This window comes from Equus asinus, chromosome 1, assembly GCF_041296235.1.
Source record: "Equus asinus isolate D_3611 breed Donkey chromosome 1, EquAss-T2T_v2, whole genome shotgun sequence".
Taxonomy (NCBI): Eukaryota; Metazoa; Chordata; class Mammalia; order Perissodactyla; family Equidae; genus Equus; species Equus asinus.
This window is the reverse complement of record NC_091790.1, coordinates 96,404,269-96,424,464: the sequence shown is the minus strand read 5'-3', so window position 1 is coordinate 96,424,464 and position 20,196 is coordinate 96,404,269. Positions and strand designations below refer to the sequence as shown.

At 44.5% G+C, this 20,196-nt stretch overlaps 1 protein-coding gene and 1 long non-coding RNA gene across 5 annotated transcripts in view; one reads left to right on the top strand and one right to left on the bottom strand.

The window, feature by feature from the left end:
* Positions 1 to 2,647: 2,647 nt before the first annotated feature.
* LOC139042482 (uncharacterized) lies at positions 2,648 to 19,096 on the bottom strand. The gene is made up of 3 exons (XR_011499230.1): positions 18,771 to 19,096; positions 6,167 to 6,376; positions 2,648 to 5,622 (listed from the first exon to the last, which is right to left on the bottom strand). It is a non-coding gene; the product is annotated as an uncharacterized lncRNA (long non-coding RNA).
* VWC2 (von Willebrand factor C domain containing 2) overlaps positions 16,201 to 20,196 on the top strand; it is a 116,468-nt gene continuing 112,472 nt past the window's right edge. Inside the window, exons 1-2 of one of the 4 annotated variants that reach the window (XM_070500830.1) lie at positions 16,201 to 16,568; positions 17,993 to 18,791. In XM_070500830.1, the coding sequence (XP_070356931.1) occupies positions 18,096 to 18,791 (696 nt within the window). In that variant the 5' untranslated portion in view covers positions 16,201 to 16,568; positions 17,993 to 18,095. Of the gene's footprint in view, positions 17,806 to 17,992; positions 18,792 to 20,196 lie in introns of all 4 variants that reach the window. The other 3 variants (XM_014828228.3, XM_070500801.1, XM_070500884.1) reach the window with 3 other exon arrangements.

Genomic DNA, 20,196 nt, shown 5'->3' with positions numbered 1-20,196 from the left:
ACTTCAGCGGCCCAGAGTTTCACCAGTTGGGATCCTGGGCGTGGACATGGCACTGTTCATCAAGCCATGGTGAGGTGGCGTCCCACATAGCACAACCAGAAGAGACTACAACTAGAATATACAACTGTGTACTGGGGGGCCTTTGGGGAGAAGAAGAAGAAGGAACAAAAAAAGATTGGCAACAGATGCTAGCTCAGGTGCCAATCTCTAAAAAAAAAAAGTGGAAATAAAAGTCTAGGACCAGACGGCTTCAATGGGGAATTCTACCAAACATTTTAAAGAAATAGACCAATCCTCCTCAAACTCTCCCAAAGTAGGAACACTTCTAAACTCATTTTCTGAGGCCAGTGGTACCTTGATACTAAAACCAGACAAGGAGATGACAAGAAAAGAAAAGTACAGGTCAATATCCCTGACAAACATAGATGTAAAAATCATCAGCAAAATATTATGAAATCAAATTCAACAATACATTAAAAGGATCATATGATCCATGGATCCATCATATGACTCAAAAGGATCCCCATGATCAAGTTGGATTTATCCCAGGGATGCATGGATGGTTCAAGATATACAAATCAAACAATGTGACACACCACATTAACAAAACGAAGGATAAAAATAATATGATCATCTCAATAGTTGCAGAAATAATATTTGACAAAATTCAACAACCATTCATCACAAACACTCAACAAACTGGGTGTAGAAGGGATCTACCTCAACATAGAAAAGGCCATATATGACAAGAACATAATTGACATCATGTTCAATGGTGGAAAGCTGATAGCTTTCCCTCTAAGACCAGAAATAAGACAAGGATGCCCGCACTCGTCACTTTTATTCAACATACTACTGGAAGTCCTAGCCACAGCAATTAGGCAAGGAAAATAAATAAAAAGCATCCTAATAAGAAAAGAAGGAAAACTATCTTTGTTTACAGATTACATGATCTTATATAGAGAAAAAACTAAAGACTCTACACAAAAAAGTGTTTGAACTAATAAACAAATTCAGTAAGGTTACAGGTTACAAAATCAATATATAAAAATCAGTTGCATTACTAACAAAAAACTATCAGAAAGAGAAATTAAGAAAATAATTTCATTTACAATTGAATCAAAAAGAGCACAATACCTAGAAATAAATTTAACCAAATATTGAAAGATTTGTACACTGAAAATTATAAGACATTGATGAAAAAAATTGAAGACACAAATATATGGAAAATATTCCATGCTTATAGACTGGAAGAATAAATATTGTTAAAATGTCCATACTACTCAAAGCAATCTACAGATTCACTGCAATCTCTATCAAAATTCCAATGGCATTTTTCACAGAAATAGAACAAACAATCCTAAAATCGCAAACTATATTACAAAACTATAGTAATCAAAACAGTTATGTTATTGGCATAAAAATAGACACATAGGTCAATCGAAAAGAATAGATAGCCCAGAAATAAACCTGGGCTTATAAGGTCAATTGATTTATGACCAAGAAGACAAGAATATACAACAGGCCAAGGATAGTCTCTTCAATAAAAGATGTTGGGAAAAATGAACAGCTACACGCAAAAATAGGAAACTGAACCTCTGTCTTACTCAATATACAAAAAAACCTCAAAATGGATTAAATACTTGAATGTAAGACCTGAAACCAAAAAACTCTAGAAGGAAACATTGGGCTAAGCTCCTTGACATTGATGTTGGCAATTATGTTTTGGATTTGACACCAAAAGCAAAGGCAATAAAAGCAAAAATAAACAAGGGGGACTACATCAAATTTAAAAGCTTCTGCACAACAAAGGAAATCATCAGCAAATAGAAAATCAACCTACCGAATGGGAGAAAATATTCGCAAATCTTATATGTGATAAGGGTTAATATCCAAAATATATAAAGAAGACACACAGCTCAATAGCAAAGAAGCAAGCAATCCAATTAAAAAATGGGCAGAGAAACTGAATAGACATTTTTCCAAAGAAGATACTCAGATGGCCAAGAGGTACATGAAAAGGTGTTAGCATCATTAATCATCAGGGAAATGCAAATAAAAACCAACCACAATGAGATATCACCTCACACCTGTTAGAATGGCTATTATAAAAAAGGCAAGAGATCACAAGTGTTGGTGAGGCTGTGTGAAAAAGGAACACTTGTGGACTATTAGTGGAAATGTAAATTGATGAAACCACTGTGGAAAACAGCATGGAGGCTCCTCAAAAAATTAAAAATAGAACTACCATATGATCCAGTAATTCCACTTCTGGATACATATCTGAAGGAAACAAAATCACGATCTCAAAGAGATACCTGCATACCCATGTTCATTGCAGCATTACTTACAATAGCCAAAACACGGAAACAGCCTAATTTAACTATTGACTGATGAATGGATAAAGAAATGGATAAAGAAAGTGACTTTATATTCAGCCATAAAAAGAATGAAATTCTACCATTTGTGACAAAATGATTAGAGCTTGAGGGTCATATGCTAAGTGAAACCTGTACTTGTTAGAGTCTTTTCCGTGAATCACTTTGAAGATGAAGCACTTTTGCAGAAATGCTTTTGCAAAAGCATCAGGGTAAAACAATAACTGTCTTGTACATGACAAAAGACTTTTAAAAGGCTTAAAAGTGGTTAAAGATCTGATGAAAGTTTATTATAATGCAATTGACAAGAGAATTTGGTTATTTCTGTGACATACACTTTGAAATAATAACTAGAATTATGACTGATAATACTTACATGTCAGATTTTTAGGAATTTCATACAATTTCTGGAACACTTATATTAACAACATATATTTATACAAATATATCCTAAAGAAAGTTTAGCATCACTTCTTATTTGACAATGCTTCCCATGTAATTTAACATATCAAATAAGCTTAATAAGTTTATCATCGCCCTTTTATAAGGAGAGAGAACAAATCTTTAGAGATGTTCTAAGGGCCCTCTGGAAAATCCCAAAGTTAGTTCAAGGTCAATAAGTCTTTATTGAAAATTTTATTAGGAGGAAGTCGGTCAAAAATATTAAAAGATTTAAAACATTTGATTAAATTGGATCATAGGTCACTGTTAAACAATACTAATCCATTTATCCAAAGTGACAATTAAAGACTTCAAAGACAAATACAGAAAGTTACATAGCTGTAAAAGAATCTTAGCTCTTTTAATAGAGAAGACAGTTTTCTTACTTAATCAAAGACCTGACAAAGACATCATGAAGCAAAGGAATTATTTTAGCAAAACACAATCTTTGTTTTCTAGGCAAATTACTTAAGAAGTAAAGAAAAACCTTTCATAATCTTATCAAGAACAGATCAATAGTCCAAGAAAACTTTGTCCTTCTCTCAGATGAAAGAAAATTAAGTTTTAGTTTTGTGTAAGCACACTATTGATATTAAAGATTATTTTTCTTTAGGCCAATTAAATAGAATTATTTTATGAATTAATTTTGAGATTACTCTCCAGAGGTAGAGAAACATCACATATACATAACATATGGCCATAGACATTCATAAACACAAAGACAATCCCATAACTCTCATTCCAAAACTTTAGCCATGAATCAAGTACAACAATACAAAACTCACTAGCTGACAAATAATGTTGAATTCAAATTGTGTCTGTGGAAGACAGAACAAGTTAAGGTTACCCCCTCACACGGCTAAAGCTTTTTACTAATATTTGTGGAGAAGACTTTTAAGATTTGTATTTGTCCTTAATGAACAATCTTATGGAGGCTGTGGACTAGATTTTGAGCAAGGGAGCTCCTATGGCAGTCTGTATTTTAAAAAGTCTCTTTCCCCTTCTTTTTTCTTTTCCTTCAGTCTCTTTGGGCAGTGTTTTACTTATCTTCTGGGGTGTTTACATTTCAAAGACACGATACAGCTTTAAGGGTCGGAGAAAGAATGCAAGTTTTTTTCTCCTAGGAGTTTTGGGGTATTTTTCTTTTTATCAGAAGTCTAGGGTAACTATTATTTAAAATTTTCCTTTATGTCAGGGGTTGGACAGCATGGGACACTCCATCCGTTTCACTGTCAATCACCCCAAGATCCTCCCCTTCACTTTCCTCACCTTCCCAGGGATTGTGCCTCTTGGCATACTAGTCAAGCTTTGTCACAAGGGTTTGGATCTTAATCCATGGCAGCTTGCACCATCCTAGTTTTGAAAAATGGCACACTAAGTTCTCCAACTTATTGTTCTGCTCCCCCACCTTGTCTGGCAGCTCCGAAGTTAGCAGAGTCGTGAACAACTGCACATCTTTCTCTAACTTCAGTTTTTCTGCCTACTTCCTAACTCGAGTTTCAGCCTCTATTTGGGCATTGGTGGCTAGCCAAATTTGTCCACAGTAGGGACCAGCCCACTGCAGCAGCCATTTGTTTCTCGTCTTTGCCACAGTGTGCTACGCATAGTCTGTCTAACAAGTGCATTAGAGTAGTTGCTGTTGTGGGGCCATTGCTATACTCACACAGCAGTCCACAAGCATCTAGCATATACAGGCCACCTCTCCCTACATAGAGGTCAGTGGCTAACTTGAGATTTCCCTGCAGCTGCCTCTTTCCCAAGGCCCATTTCTCTGATCTCCCTGGTGGCTTGCCAATTGTTGGTTTGCAAACTGGCGAGCTTCCCAGGTGAAATCTGAAACTGGGCCCCATACGTGGAGGGCAAGAAGAGACCCAAGCGAGAGGCAGACCACTCCAGGTTGGCAGGTGGCTGGTTTAATAAGCGAGGGAACTTATAAATGAGCCTTGTTTTGAGTGGCTGCAAGATGAGTAGATCTTGACACCTGCCTGCCAGAATCTTAAAAGTTGGTGTAGAGGATTTAACTGGGTTCAGTCACATATACCATCCAGATGGACTCAACAACACCTTGCTATCTCAAGTCTGTGTCCTTGAGGAAGCTTCTAGGATGGGCGAGGAAAGCAGACCACACATTCCAAGGACAAGGGAGGGGATGAGGAGCCTCCAATTGCCCAGGACCAGCTCTCCAGTCAACTGGCGGCCACGTCCTCTCGATGATGTTCTCCAACTACAAGGAAACCTCCTGGTACAGGTGACTTCACTGATGAGTTTTATCGAACATTTAGTGAAGAAATAAGATCAATCTTACCCAAACTCTTTCAGAAAAAAGAGGATGAGAAAATCCTTCACGATTTCTTCTCTGAAGCCAGCATTATCTAATAGCAAAACCTGATAGAGATCTTACAGGAAAAAAAATCATAGACCAATATTTCTCATAAACATAAAAATAGAGATCCTCATTAAACATTAGTAAACCGAATCCAGCATCATGACCTAGTAGGGTTGATCTGAAGAACGCAACATTTGTTCAACATGTGAAAATCAACCAATGTAATTCACACATTAGTAGAAAATCATATGATCAAGTTAACAGATGCAGAAAATAGATGGACAAAATTCAAAACATGATCATCACAAAAAGCAACCAGCAAAGAAAAAATAGAAAGGAATTTCTGCAATCCAATAAAGACATCCACAAATAAAACTTACCACCAACATCATATTTTATCATGTAATTTTGAACAATTTCCATGTATAATTGAAGACAAGGCTTTGAGTCTTTTATTCCATATTTTGTTAGAGGTTCCTAAAGAATGCAATGAGACATTAAAAAGTAAAAAGTAATAAGAATCAAAAAGTAATTAAAACTGTATTTATTTGAGGTCCCTGTAATTTTTGCTTATAAAATCCTGAGGAATACACAAAACAATTATAGAATTAATAAGTGAATTTACCCAGGTCATGAGATACAGAGTCAATAGGCAAAAACCAATTGCATTACTATATACTATCAATGAACAATTAGAAAATAAATTTCTAAAGTATTGTTCACAATAACATCTAAAAACAAAAATTATTCTTCATAAATTTAAGAAAGTATGAATAAGACCTTTACACTAAAAATTCCACAGAGAAAATAGAGCTAAACGTATATATACACACACATATATATATATACGTTCATATATATTAGATGGCTCAATATTCACAGATTCTTTCATGGATTCACGTTCATAGATTAGAAGTCTCAATAGTATTAAGATGTCAGTTTTCCTCAAGTGAATCTATAGACTCAACATCATCTCAGCAAGCATTTCTGTAGAAATTGACACATAGATTCAACTACTCACGTGGAAATTTAAAAGATTTAGTAAAGCTGGGGCTGGCCCCGTGGCCGAGTGGTGAAGTTCGCGCGCTCCGCTGCAGGCGGCCCAGTTTTTCGCTGCTTCGAATTCTGGGCGCGGACATGGCACTGCTCATCAAACCACGCTGAGGCAGCGTCCCACATGCCACAACTAGAAGGACCCACAAAGAAGAGTATACAACTATGTACCCAGGGCCTTTGGGGAGAAAAAGGAAACACAATAAAATCTTTAAAAAAAAAGAATTTAAAAAAAAAAAGACTTAGTAAAGCTAATACAATTTCTTAAAAACGTTGGAAGGGCTTTCAGTACTTGATTTCAAGGCTTATTATTAAAGTTATTTAATTAAGACACAAAAGGTATTGCCATAAGGATATATACATAAATTCATGAACAGAACAGAGATCCAAAAAATATACTCAAGGGGTGATAGAATTTTGACAAATTCTGAAAGGAAAGTTGTCCCAACAATGCTGTTGGAAAAGCTTCATGTCTATATGGAAAGAAATAAATCTTGACCTGTAACCCTGGATAAACCACAAAATTACCTTGAAGTAGCTCATAGACCTGAACATAAAAGCTAAAACTATAAAGCATCCAGAAGAAAACGTGGAAAAAGCTACTCTCAGCCTCAGAGAAGGAAAATATATCTTAGCAAGCACACACACACAAAGAGCACTAACAAAACACAACTTTGATAAATTGAAATTTATGAAAATTAAAAATTACTGCTTTTCAAGAGATTTTGTTTAAAAAATAAAAATAAGGACTTTGTAAACTTTGCTTTCATTTCATTATTAAAAATTGAAAATGCAAACTTTTAAGACTTTTTTAAACCAATGAAACTGGCAGAAAATATTCACAATACTTATATGTAAGGAATTTATACAACATGAATAAACTTCAGAAACTCAACAAAAAAGATAATCAATAAAAAATAGGCGATTGTAAACAGACTGTTCACAACATAAGATATACAAAAGGCCAAGAGCACATGAAAAAGTTTGCAGGCTTGTCAAGTGAAAAGGCAAACACAAATTAAAACCACATTGAAATTTTACTTCACATCCGCTAGAGTGGCTAAAATTAAAAAGACTGGTCATATCCATGTTGGCAAGGATGTGAAGTAATGGGAATGCTCACATATTGCTGGTAGAAGTGTAAGACATTTAAGACCATTTCAGGAAGTATTGCAAACTTCTTATAAAGTTATGTGCACAGTTACCACAGACATAGCAATTCTACTTCTCAGAAAAATGGAAATATGTATCTACAAAAAGACTTGTACAGGGACCGGCCCCGTGGCCGAGTGGTTAAGTTCGTGCGCTCTGCTGTGGCGGCCCAGGGTTTCGTTGGTTTGGATCCTGGGCGTGGACATGGCACCGCTCGTCAGGCCATGTTGAGGCGGCGTCCCACATGCCACAATTAGGAGGACCTGCAACTAAGATATACAACTATGTACCGGGGAGATTTGGGGAGATAAAGCATAAAAAAAAAAAAAAAAAAAAAAAAAAGATTGGCAACAGTTGTTAGCTCAGGTGCCAATCTTAAAAAAAAAAAAAGATTTGTACAGAAATGTTCATATTAGCTTTTATTTGAAAAGCCAGAAACAACCCAAACTATGGTGGAGCCACGCAGTGGAACACTACTTAGCAATAAGAATGAACGGCTTGCTGGTACACATAACACACACAGGCATTGCAAAACATTATAGTGAGTGAAAGAAGCCAGACACAAAAGGTTCTATGATCCTACATGAACCCAAGTATAGGAAGTCCTTAACCAGCAAAACGAAAGCTGTTTTCTGGGACTGGCGTGTGAGCGGTGGGGTTGGCAGTCGGATAAGAGATTGACGGAAAGGGAGAATAAGGAAATCTCTGAGGTGTAACAATGTGTATCTTGATTGGTGTGTTAGTGACACAAGTATACACATTTAAAAATTAATCAAAGTATATAAAATCTGTGCAATTTATTGTATGTAAATTGTTACTCAATAAAGTTGGTTAGAAGTAATATAAGTATGTTCTAGATCCTCAGATAACCACCTCATGGAGGACCATGATGTGACTTCCCTTCCCACAGTTGACTTGTGTTTATCAGTATGCTGACACCACACTTGATACAATTTTAATACTCAGACTCAATAAGAAATAACAGTGGGTCTTCATAAATAAATATGGTTGCATTGAGTCTCGATGCCAGTGACTTTATGGGAAGCCATGCTAATGAAGCACTGAGGTAATCTGAACAGAGAAAAATGTTGGAGAATCCAGCCCCCACTAGGAAGGAATCTTCTCAAGATGCTGAGCTCAGAAGTATCCACATAATTAGAGCCATGGACCTCCCACACTGTGAGTAGCTATGGAGCTTCAGGAGTGCTCTCTCTTCCGTCCCCTTAAACTAATGTGGTTAGTTTCAATTTCTTTGGTTTTGTAGTTTATTTTATATCTGATGTGTAAATTTATTTTTTATAATTGCTTAAAAGCTGTAAGCCTAGGAGTTTGTAGTATTTTATGCTAGCGTGGATTTAAGTAAAATTACAATAAAAAGAATTTAAGTAAGCATTGGGGGTCTGTGAGAATATTTCCTTCTTTTAAAGGGATCAATACATTATTCAAGGCCGGGAAACGTAGAGTATTTCTAAATGGTGTTGTAATTGTAAGAGATCCAGAAATCTTGATTAGATGTTGGGGCTGCCAGAAAAAAAGTAGCAGAGCTGGCAACGGCGACTCTTTGCACAATTCAGAGACAGTTCTTCCTCTGAGTGCACAGAGGCAGATTCGCTGGGATAGTATGAAAGGAGAGCCTGTCTAGAAAAAGCAGTGGCTTAATTCTGAAGTGAGAGAGCACTTTTGAGAACACTGACGATAGAACTAAAACCATTTACAGTCTAAGCATTACGGTGGGATTTTGGTGTTCGCACATATATTTGGGGGCACTAGTTGAATTGTGATACCACTGAATTCAATCAATGAACCATTTTATTAGTCAGGGTTTTTGAATTTGCAAGTGATATAAAACTCCAAAAAAAAAATATACATGGGCTTTGGTGATGGAAGACGCCAGTTAGAACCTACTCTGAGGCTGTGAGGAACTCACATAACATTTTCAGGATTTAATTTTCTTCTTTTCTTGTTTCAAGTTTCCTCTGTGCTGTCTCCAAGTCAGGTAGAATCTACAACTTGTAATGCCCCTGGCAGGTCAGCCTTAATTTTTACAAGACTCATGTCCAGTGGGAAAGAGAAAAAAACTTTTGTTCTCAGATGGTTCAGGCAGAAGTGTAGACCTGACTCGCCTCAAGAAGATGACATGAACATCCTTGGTCCATCCATTGTGGTTGAGCGACTGTGATGCTGGCCAGACTTGATCCCTTGCCACATCTGACAGCTCTGCCTAAGAAGCAGGTGGTTGAGAATAGAGTAGGGTTTGTTTCACTAGAGGAAAATAAGGTTAGAGTTTCTTATCAGAAGAAGAGAATGGTTATTGGGTGGCAAACATTTATATATCTATAGCCATATAGATATCTATATCTATTTACCTGCACACAATCTCCAGTAAAATAAGTACGGGCATACATAAGTATACCTTTAATGAATGAATAGTAAATATTCTGGGAGCACAGGAAGAAATGTGATTTGAATGCAGGTATAAAAGGTGGCCTTGGAATTGTTTGAAAAACTTTACTCCAAGAATACTAATTAGTGAATTGTTTTCAACTTGGAAGCCAATGAACAGTGGTGTGCCGAGAAGTCCTATGCTTAGCGATAGAATCTTGCAGCTATGCTCATAAAATCTCTATGTGAAACAAACGTTGACTAGTGAGTTAGTTTACTGGGAGATAGAATGAGGATCACCAGAATAATGGACCAAATTGAATAACTCGATGTAAAGAATAAAATAAAGGCTACTGATTGGGTACATAAGACCACTTTCACAACCATATGACAGGAAGCCTTGTCCACTGGCAAATTCTGGTGGACACTTGAGTAACCTCTTCACCGACCAGGGGTGGTGGCCAGGTGTTGAATTCTTCAATCCTTAATCAAATCCTCAAAGGATTTATTTCTTGAATGTTGCAAAAGAGTAGGGGATAACTAGGATACAGAAGGCATAGGTAAAGCAATAGAACAAGAATTATTCTTGGCCCAGGACTACGGAGAAACGTGAGGCTTCTTTACACCTGATACTAAAAGAAAGGAGTTTCTTTCAATAGCTGGAGATAAAACAGAACTTGCATGTTCTAGAGCCAGGGGGAGAAGAGTAAGCGCCTGGGAGAATCTGGCAAAGGGCAGAGAAAAGTCAGGAGGCCTCTAAGGGAGTGAGCGCTCAATGCATTTGCAGGACTGTTCTGCATGATTAAGCACAGTGCAGGGGTGGAGGAGTAACAAGAGATGTAGGCAAAGGCAAGATCATAAAAAGCACTTTGCGCCACATAGTTCGTGTTTCTTTGTTAATTCATCTCATAAACATTTGTCATGGCCTGGCTACATGCTATAGATGCCGCAGGAGCCACATGCTAGGAAGACAGAAGTGACTTATGGTAAGGAGGTTGGGCAACAGAAGGTGAGAGAAATAATTAAACAAATATATGCAACACTCTCTTACAAATGCTGAGGAGTGTAGATTTTAAAATAAAGAAAGGCTACTGGCTCTGTGGGCAGTTGGATGGTGCCAGCCCTGTTCTGGTTTGCAGCCCCAAATCCCCAACCCCCTGGGGAAGACCAGTAGAAGCAGATTCCACGGAAGGCTCTATATGTATGAGGAACATGTTTAATTGTCCCTGAGGATGCACCACTGCAATGTCGTTGTGCACATTAGATACTTTCCACACTTTTCCTGTACCTTCTGCTTTTACCACAGATTTATGATTCAGTCACTATCTTTGTCCACCTAAGTCCTAGATGTCTGGACAATCCTATGTTTGGATTCTATGCAGAAGTAGTTTGGGGCAAACAAGCACCTCCTTATGACAGTGGGCCCATGATTCTTGTGAAGCACATGCTCACTATCCCAGCCCATGTCTGAAGCCCAGGGTCTGAGCCCCGAGCTGTGTCCTCAACTGACTGTTTCCAGAAGGAGTCTCTTGTGGCTCCTCATCCTAAGATTCTGACATCACTGCAATAACTGGTGATATCTGGGAGAGCTTTGAGATGCCCTAGAAGATTTTAAAGTCTCTTTGGCATACTGGGGAAGGTTCCAGAAGCCAATCAGCTTGGGGCCAGGGAGAGAAGTCATCACAGGAAGACACTTTGCCTGACTCTCCACCAAAGACACTTGTACCACCCACTCATGTTATCAGCCCACCTGGAAATACCCTCCCCTCCTTACATTGCTTTTTGCTGTGCTCAATCCAGCAAGGCACCCCCTGCACAGCCCACTTTGGGGGACCCTGATGCAGGGAATAAATAATACTGGGTCTCTAGTTGCACCATGGCCCAGTCTGGTGCCTGGCTCCTGGGAAAACCATGGGCCAGAGAAGCAGTCATGAGAAGATACATCCCATCTTAAAAGCGCTCCAGAGTGGATTCTGGACTCCCTTTATCAGCCCCAAGAAAATTCCTGCCTGGAGTTGACAAGGCATCCGGCACCTGCCAGCGACTTCCTCCTTTGGAACTCCCTCCAAAAGAAGGAGGAAAACCTCAATGCAACCAAAGGCTGTCATCACTGCTTGATGCTCCCAGGTCCTGTCCTCTGAGGGCACAGTAATTTGCCATCAGAATCCCACAACCCTGCCCTCACTGCTTATTGTACTTGAAACTTTTTTATTGGTCGATGTGTATGTGGTCGGTGATGTTAATACAGTGGATGACTTTACTGTATATTAAAAATGGATCCCTGGAAACCTCCTTTCAAGGAACATGCTTTTGCCACTGATTTCAGAAAAATATCTATGAGTCATCCATTCGATTATCTCAGCAGATGCTGCTGACTTTTGGCATAACAGCAGAAGGGATGAGCCTCCGAAGGGCGGTGTAATCAGGCAGCCTGTGCAGCAGGCCAGCTGAGGGAGCAGCAATTCTCAACCACAGGCATGTATCAAAAGGGTAAGCAGGAATGGAGCTGTTGCTTCTGCTGCCTTGTAGCCCAATCCAGAGAGGAACCTTAATTAGTGTCTCCCTTGACAGCCGGGCTTGCTCTGTGTACATCCATAAAAAGCCACCTGAGCTCTGATGGTGGCTTCTCCCACACATTAAGCTGAGTTAGTGGTCAACCTTCTGAAGCACAAAAATCCTGGTGACCCTTGATTTCAGGTGGAGGTGGCTTTTACTCCTTATTACCCCAAAAGATAAGGGTTTTTGAGCTCTTCCTTCACTGGCTCAAGGCCAGGATTCAAGTTAAATACAGCTTTGCCAAAGGTGTGAACTAAATGAAAGCAACACTTATTTATTGGATCCTGGCAATCAGTGATCAGCAAGCTACGCGAGGGGGCTCCACATTTTCTGCAAACACTGCTGCAGCTGCTGCCCTGCTGTACCTGGAACATGAGTTCCCAGAAGGCTCTCCTTCCCCGGGAGCTGCTCTGCATCTCCTCACCCTTATAGCCAGGAAGCACTGGCAGCACACCCTCTCTCCACTGCCTCTTCTAAAGCAGCTCTCCTCCAGATGCCCAGGTGGCTCTTTACCTGTCAAGAAAATGCTTGTAAAACAGGGTGCTTGTACCCTCCATGCATTTGTTTTTTAGTCTCCATAAGGCCCTCGGTTCCTCGGCCATTTTTTCACTCATCCTAACCTCATTCCATATTTCATTTTGCACAGTCTCTTTTCTACTCTCAAGCCACAAACACCACCTCTGCCTCCCTCACTTCCAGCAGATGACCTCATCTCATCCTTCTAGGTGCAGAGCTAAGTTTCCTGACATCTCTTCTTCTTGGCTTCCAACTCTGTCCTCTAACGTACCTTCTTCCCAATTCAGCTTCCTTACTTTTCCCCTCAAGGCAAACCTCCTCCTTATTCCTCTTCTCCTGGGTCTGAGCCATTTTCCATCAAATTACCCTCCATGTATCAATTTGTCCCCCATTCCTTGGCAAACATACACTGAGCCCTGTTATAGGTTGGGTTGATCTATGCATGTGAACACGAGTAAGTTCCAGAAACTGACTTAAGGACACACAGCCTGTTCTAGCCTTTACCCCCATAGCTTCTCTGTGCTCTTAGGGACATGGGCCCAGTAAACAAGGTCATGAGGGATCAGCTGAAGAGAGAAGCTGGGAGAACCCATTTAGTAGGTACAACAAATAATTGACAGGCAGCTGTGTGCATTGGGACAACAGCAATGGGATTAGGGTCTGTGGTTTCACGTCAAGCTGACTGTTGTCGTATTAGCTGTGACCTTAGTCAAATCACAACCTCTTTGAAGTGTGGTTTCCCACTGGCAAAATGGAAAGAAACAATAATGACCCTCCCAAGATTGGGAGCATTGCAAGGAACTGAATGAGATGGCTATGAGCATGCCCAGCATTGTGTGAGTAATAAACTCACCCAGCTTTCACCCATTTCACCCAGCTTTCTTCTCCCTCCCTCTCACCCTCCCTTCTCTCTTTCCTCCCTTCCTCTCCTTCTTTCCTCCCTCCTTCCCTTCCTCCTTTCCTTCCCACCTTGGCTTTCTTCCTCCCTTCTCTTCCTTCCTCCCTCACACCCTCCTTTTCCTTCCTTCTATCTTTCCTTCTCTCCCTCTTTTCTCTCTCCCTCCTCATTTGGTTCACTTAGGTCCTAGGCTATAAGCATAGAAGGATGAATCCAGTATAGCTCCAGCCCTTTAATAAGCTGCTGCTTCAGAGTGGGTGCAGATACCCTGGGGCTTGGAGAAAGTCAATTGCTATAAGGCCTGTAGCAGACATGTAAATCTTGCCTTCAGTGGTGAAGAGGAAGGCAAGAATTGTTCTGCCTAAGGGGACAGAAAAGGCCACTGAAGAGGCAACTTTGATCTTGGCCTGGAACCCACCTGCTCTGCCTCTTGCTCAGATGGGCCTGGATTCTGAGCACACACTCTCAGACTCATTACTGAGTAAAACTGTGCTTCAGTTGATTGATAACTCTGACACCCAGAAAGATGGAAGTAATAAACTGGGTTAAAACAGGGCAAACCGGCAGAAATACGCCATAGTCCCAGAGCAGTTTGGGGATCCCATGCATTTTGAGATTTTCTCTTCTTCCTTTTAAAGATGAGAAGATGATCCCTGAGACACTGGATGACTTGTCTGAGGTAGCAAAACCTGGCCCTGGTGGAGCCCGCTGAGTCCCATGTCATCTCACTCCCTGACCAGAGATCTTCCTGCTACTGCCTCTTACTCTGTAGCCTGAAAAAAACACAGACAAAAACCAAAAAACAGGAAGTGGAGAACATCAGAAAAAAGTATTACATCGGCAATAAATTGCAAATTCCCTCGATGCCTGCAAAGTCCCTTATATTTCCTTGAATTACTCAGCTAAACAAGGCTGCATGGCATTGTTCTTCACTAAGGACAGAAATCCTTCTAAAATTATTTCCCCTTCATCTCATCTGCTCTATCACACCACCTCTGAGAGGATCTGACAGAATAAAGTGATTTGGACACTAGGTCACACAATTACTTCCTAATTTGGCCACGCCTCTTCTTGGGAGCTCCACTGTCTCATAATCATGGCTCTCCAGTGCGACCAGGAGCTGAGACAAAAGCTTTCTGATTCATCAGGACCTTTGATTGACGTGGGATCAATAAAGAGACATCATGATTCCCTTAATTGGCTCCCCAACCAGTTTTTCAGTTGGAAATAGGTCTTTCACACATACTATTAGAATTTTATTCTTATCAGTCACATCTACCTGGGGCTACCCCAATGCAACCATATGAGAGCACTTGGCAAAACAAACATATTTAATGACTGGAGAAGAATTATCCTGGATGTCCAGGCTGCTACATTCACAGGCAAATATAATCTGTCTATGTCTTGGGGTGACAGGAAGAAAAGAGAGCAGGGACTGCCAAGGCAGAGGGGCTCAAATCATTCTGAACAAAGAAACTTTCCACCCAGCTCCAGTTTTCATATTTCACTTTTTCGATTTTTGTTTTGTTTTGTGTTTTTGTGGCTAAGGGGAAGCACCTTTTCCCCCAGGCTTCCCGTGGCCTTCCTGTCCTTTCTAGCACCTCATTTAAATCTGGTCTGTCCACCATAAAGAGGTGGGGGAGAAGAAGAATTTGTCTGAAATCATCCCACCTCCCAACAAGGGCCTGACCTGGAGAAAACGTTGTGTGTTTTGCATCTGAGCATTTTCTGTGATTCTAAGATAACATAAGCAGAAACCACTGCCCTGGGAATGCACATTTCTACAAAAATTCCACTCTAGGAGTTAATTTAAACAGGTACCTTTTCTCCTTTATCCAAGAAAAGTGACAAATCTATTGACTAAGTTCAAAGAGTAAAAACAAGTTTGAACCACATAGGCCTCTGCTTAACAGTTTAGCATTCTAACAAAGTTAATTGAAAACGTTTCTCTGCTTGACAAAAGAGAGAACGGGCAGGAAAGGGGAGAGGGGACCAAGGAGAGAGATTGGCAGAGATTCAGAAAGTAGGTTGTTTGGATATTTACGAGTTTCTTACTCCTCCACGTTTGTACTTCTGGGTTTCTAAAATGTGAAGAGAAAAAAACTCCAAACAGTGTAAGCTAACATGGCCTTAGGATTCCAAATTGAACACAGTTTGGTTCAGGTTTTTCAACAGTGGCAAAACCAAGCTGTCCACAGGGAGGAAAGCCAGAGGGGGGCCAATTAGGAAGAAGAAATTAAAGAAAAGAATAAAGGAAAGAAAAAAAAAGCCCAGATGAAAGGTCCACTGGAGACGGAGTGACAAGGAAGGAGAATGGCAGCCAGGACCAGGCTGGCAGCGGCCGGGGAGGTGAGGAGGCGGCCGCACAGGAGACTGACAGGTGGGTTGCGCTGCCGGAAAGGGGAGCGAGCGGGCGGGAGGTCCTCCAACCCCGGGGCAGCGCGGGACGCCGCGGCTACGCCTCCCGAGCAGGAGAGCGCGCGGGGCGGGAGGCGGCTGCGGCAGGGGGAGGCGAGGAGGCGGGAGGCGGACGCGCGGGCTCCTGCGCCGGCCTCGGTGCCACTCGCCGGCGCGCCGCGCTCCGGGCGTCTCCTCTGCCTCCGACACGGCACGGCTGCCCCGGCATCCCGGCTGCCTGGTCTGGAGAGCTCCCTGCACCTGCCGGTGGAGGGGCGCGGGGCAGAGCCCCGGCGGCTCCCAGGGCGTGCTTCGGCGCCGAGACGCGGGGACGATACCCGGGGATGAGCGGCTGAGGGCGGTGCGGGCACTGACGCGAGTTGGGGCCGCGACTACCGGCCGCCGGCAGCGAGATGAGCAAGCCCGCGGAGACGCCCTAGCCGGTGCACGCGCCGGGCGGAGCACGCAGGTGGGGCTGCGCTATCCGCGGTGCGCCCCCGCGGGTCCCCGGCCGGCCAGAGAATGGGCGCCGGTGCCCCGGGGCCGCGCCCGCCGCTGCTGTCCCCGCGCCCGCCGCGAGCCCAGCGACCGGCCCGCGCCCTGTGCTCATGTATGTAGGCTGGGCGCCCGCCCCCAGGGATGAGGGTGCATGTTGGGTGTCCGCGCCGTGCGCGCTGGACGTGCCCTGGCAACCCGTCCGCCTCTCTGCTTCTGGGAGGAGCTCCCCCACCCCCACGCCAAGTTTGTAAATACGGGCGACTCGCCCAGGGCTGAGGTCGTCTGGGCCGGAGCTGAGAGGGAGTAATAGGCGCGGAAGACCAGAGCCCTACTGGAAGCTGGTTGAGGGAGAGGGAGGCAGACACCCAGACGCGCTGAATTGGGAGAGGGAGTAGGAGAGCGAAACGGAGAGAGGTTGGGTTGCTGGCACCCTGCAGCATCTAGGGTTCTCTCGGCCCCTTTGGGCGGCAAAAACTTTGGGATCCAGAAAGGCTTTTGGAGACCAGGAGAACGAGAGGGACTCAGCCCCCAACCCGCACCCTCCAACCCCAACTTCCCTCGCCGCACACCTTAGTGCTGCCCCGGACACTTCTGTTGCACCTCCAAGACCCTTTCTGGGGTAAAAGCAATTACAAGACTGAGCGCTGCGGCCCGCGCGGGGGTCTCTCAGCACCGCTTGGAGCAGCTGAGCGGTGGGCTGGCGGCGGGTGGCCAGTGGAGGAGCAGAAGCCTCCGGAATCCTCCACCCTGCCGCCCTGCATGATCAGGATCATCCTTATGGGCACCGAGGCCTGGGGAGGAGGGTGGGGAGGCAGCATTTGCTTCCCAACTGAAGGCATTTAAAAAGTTGCTAGAAATGAATCACGGGGTCCTAGAAGCTCTGCTTAACCCCCTTCCGCCCCTTTTCCCCCAATGCCCTAAGGCAAGCGAGGGAGGGATTCCCTCTTAAGCTTCCTATACGGTCTTCCGCATCCAACTCCACTGCGGAATTCTCCGTTTAATAACCTTTGAGAAAGTGTGTCTAGGACCCAGGGAGGGGCACCCTCATCTCCTGAATTATGTGGCTCTATGTGGAGCTTTGCAGGGGGCGCGGGCCTGGCTCGCTGCACTCCCGCGGCTCCGACACCCGCCCTCGGCCATCTCCACCGCCAGTCACGACTACGTGAGAAACACTGCCCGCCGGTGTTTTTCTGGGACTTCGCTTCCATGTACGTTTCCACAATTTGGGATGTCTAAGGATCCCGGCTGTGCACCGACGCTGGGCATGCTGCCCCCGCCCGCGTGGTCCAGCTGGTTAATCTAGAGCGCTTCGGGAGCCCGGGCGGCGCGGGGCCGGGTGGGGGCCGGGGCGTGCGCGGGCCGCGGGGCTCAGCTGTGCTGCTGTTCTCTCCGCAGGGACGGCGGCTCTCGGCTGGCGGCGGCGCGCCCCCGGGCTGTGAATGCGACTCGCCCCTCGGCCACGCTCCCCGCCCGCCCGCCCGCCGGGACGTGGTAGGGGATGCCCAGCTCCACTGCGATGGCAGTTGGCGCGCTGTCCAGTTCCCTCCTGGTCACCTGCTGCCTGATGGTGGCTCTGTGCAGTCCGAGCATCCCGCTGGAGAAACTGGCCCAGGCGCCGGAGCAGCCAGGTCAGGAGAAGCGCGAGCACGCGTCTCGGGACGGCCCGGGGCGGGTGAACGAGCTCGGGCGTCCTGCGAGGGACGAGGGTGGCAGCGGCCGGGACTGGAAGACCAAGGGCGGCCGCGGGCTCGCCGGCCGGGAGGCGTGGAGCAAGCAGAAGCAGGCCTGGACCGCCCAGGGCACGGGCGCCAAGGCTGGGGACCTGCAGGTCCGGCCTCGTGGGGATACCCCGCAGGAGGAGCCCCCGGCCGCCGCTGCCCAGGACGCGACCAGCCCGGACCTCGCGCCCACGCCTGAGCCGCCTGAGGAGTACGTGTACCCGGACTACCGCGGCAAGGGCTGCGTGGATGAGAGCGGCTTCGTGTACGCCATCGGGGAGAAGTTCGCGCCGGGCCCCTCGGCCTGCCCGTGCCTGTGCACCGAGGAGGGGCCGCTGTGCGCGCAGCCTGAGTGCCCGCGGCTGCACCCGCGCTGCATCCACGTTGATACAAGCCAGTGCTGCCCGCAGTGCAAGGAGAGGAAGAACTACTGCGAGTTCCGGGGCAAGACCTACCAGACTCTGGAGGAGTTCGTGGTAAGAGGCGAGCGCCCGCCCGGCGGCTTTGCACCTCCCAGGAAGGGGTGACGCCGCTCTGTGCTCTGTGTCCCCACTTTGAAGAAGAGGCATTCTCTGGTTTTCAGAGGCGGACAGCGCTGTGCTCCTGTCCCCTTAACACGACCTCTCTTTTTCAGTGCAGAGGTAATCCTTTAAAGCAATGTGGCCAATCCACTTTAATTTCTTTGGTCTTCGTTATAAAAGGGTTTCATTAGAATGAAGCCCATGGCACTGAAGGGACCGCCCCGAACAGACTTATTGGCTGTACTTTTAACATTAATTTACTGCTCCTAATTTAAAAGTGTTGCTGCTGAAATGCTCAACCTGTTTTCAAACACAGGGTAATTTACCGTGCCATTTGGGATATATTCTTCCGCTAATAGCCAATTAAGGGAGACTATTCATATAAATAAGGCAATTCCCTAGATTACGTGTTGGAGTGTCATGCAAATGTGCTAAACATTAAAAGAAAAAGAAAAATGCTTGCTCATTGGATGCCAAAACATAGTGGACGGCAAAAACAAGAAGTCCAGTTTATGGTTAAAAACAGTTTTATTTTAGATGAGCACTAGTAATAGTATTAGCACTGGCCTTCTTGTTTGCATACTGTGTGTCAGGCTCCAGGTTCCATTTTTCACGTGTGTTAACTTGGTTAAACCTCATACCTGCAATAAAGTAGTGTATTAGCTCTGGTTTATGGAGAAGAGGAAACTGAGACAGAGTATTTAAATAACGTGTTGAAGGCAAGGCGGCTATTAAGAAGCCGACTCCTGTCAAGCTAAGCAGTTCAGCCCTGCAGCGCATGCTTTTCTCCATACACTCTACTGGAGCCAAGAGCCCAGCCGCGTTGGGGGCTCTGGTTTGGAGGGAGGTGCTACCCAGCACGCCTGCGCTAACTCCAGTGTACTCCGAAAGCCCTAAGTCTTCTCTGGCGGGCCGGGGAGAGACCTGCGTGACTGTTCAGCCTTTCCAACCCTGCATGGTGGGCTCAACCTGTGGCTTGTCTGGGCTTGGCCGCTTGACTTGGCATGCCAGAAATTTCCTGAGCTACAGAGGGCATCCTGGGACCTGTAGTCCCCAAAGCTGAGCGTGGGAGGCAGGGGGGAGGAATCCTGCAGGAGTCCCCCAGAGCACAGCCTCTGACATCTGCAGATTGAGAATGTGCCCAGGGTGTGACAGGGCGTATTGAATTCCCAAGTGTTGTGGATATGTAAAGCCAGGAGGACAGATCTACAGATAATGTACAAAGTAGGAAAGAACGCTGGGATGTAGAGTCAGGATACATGAGTTTCCATTCTGCCTTTGCCACTAACCAGTTGCATGAGGGGAACAAAGCACATCTTCCCTCTGGGTTTCCTTTTTCTCCTATGTAAGATAAGGGGCC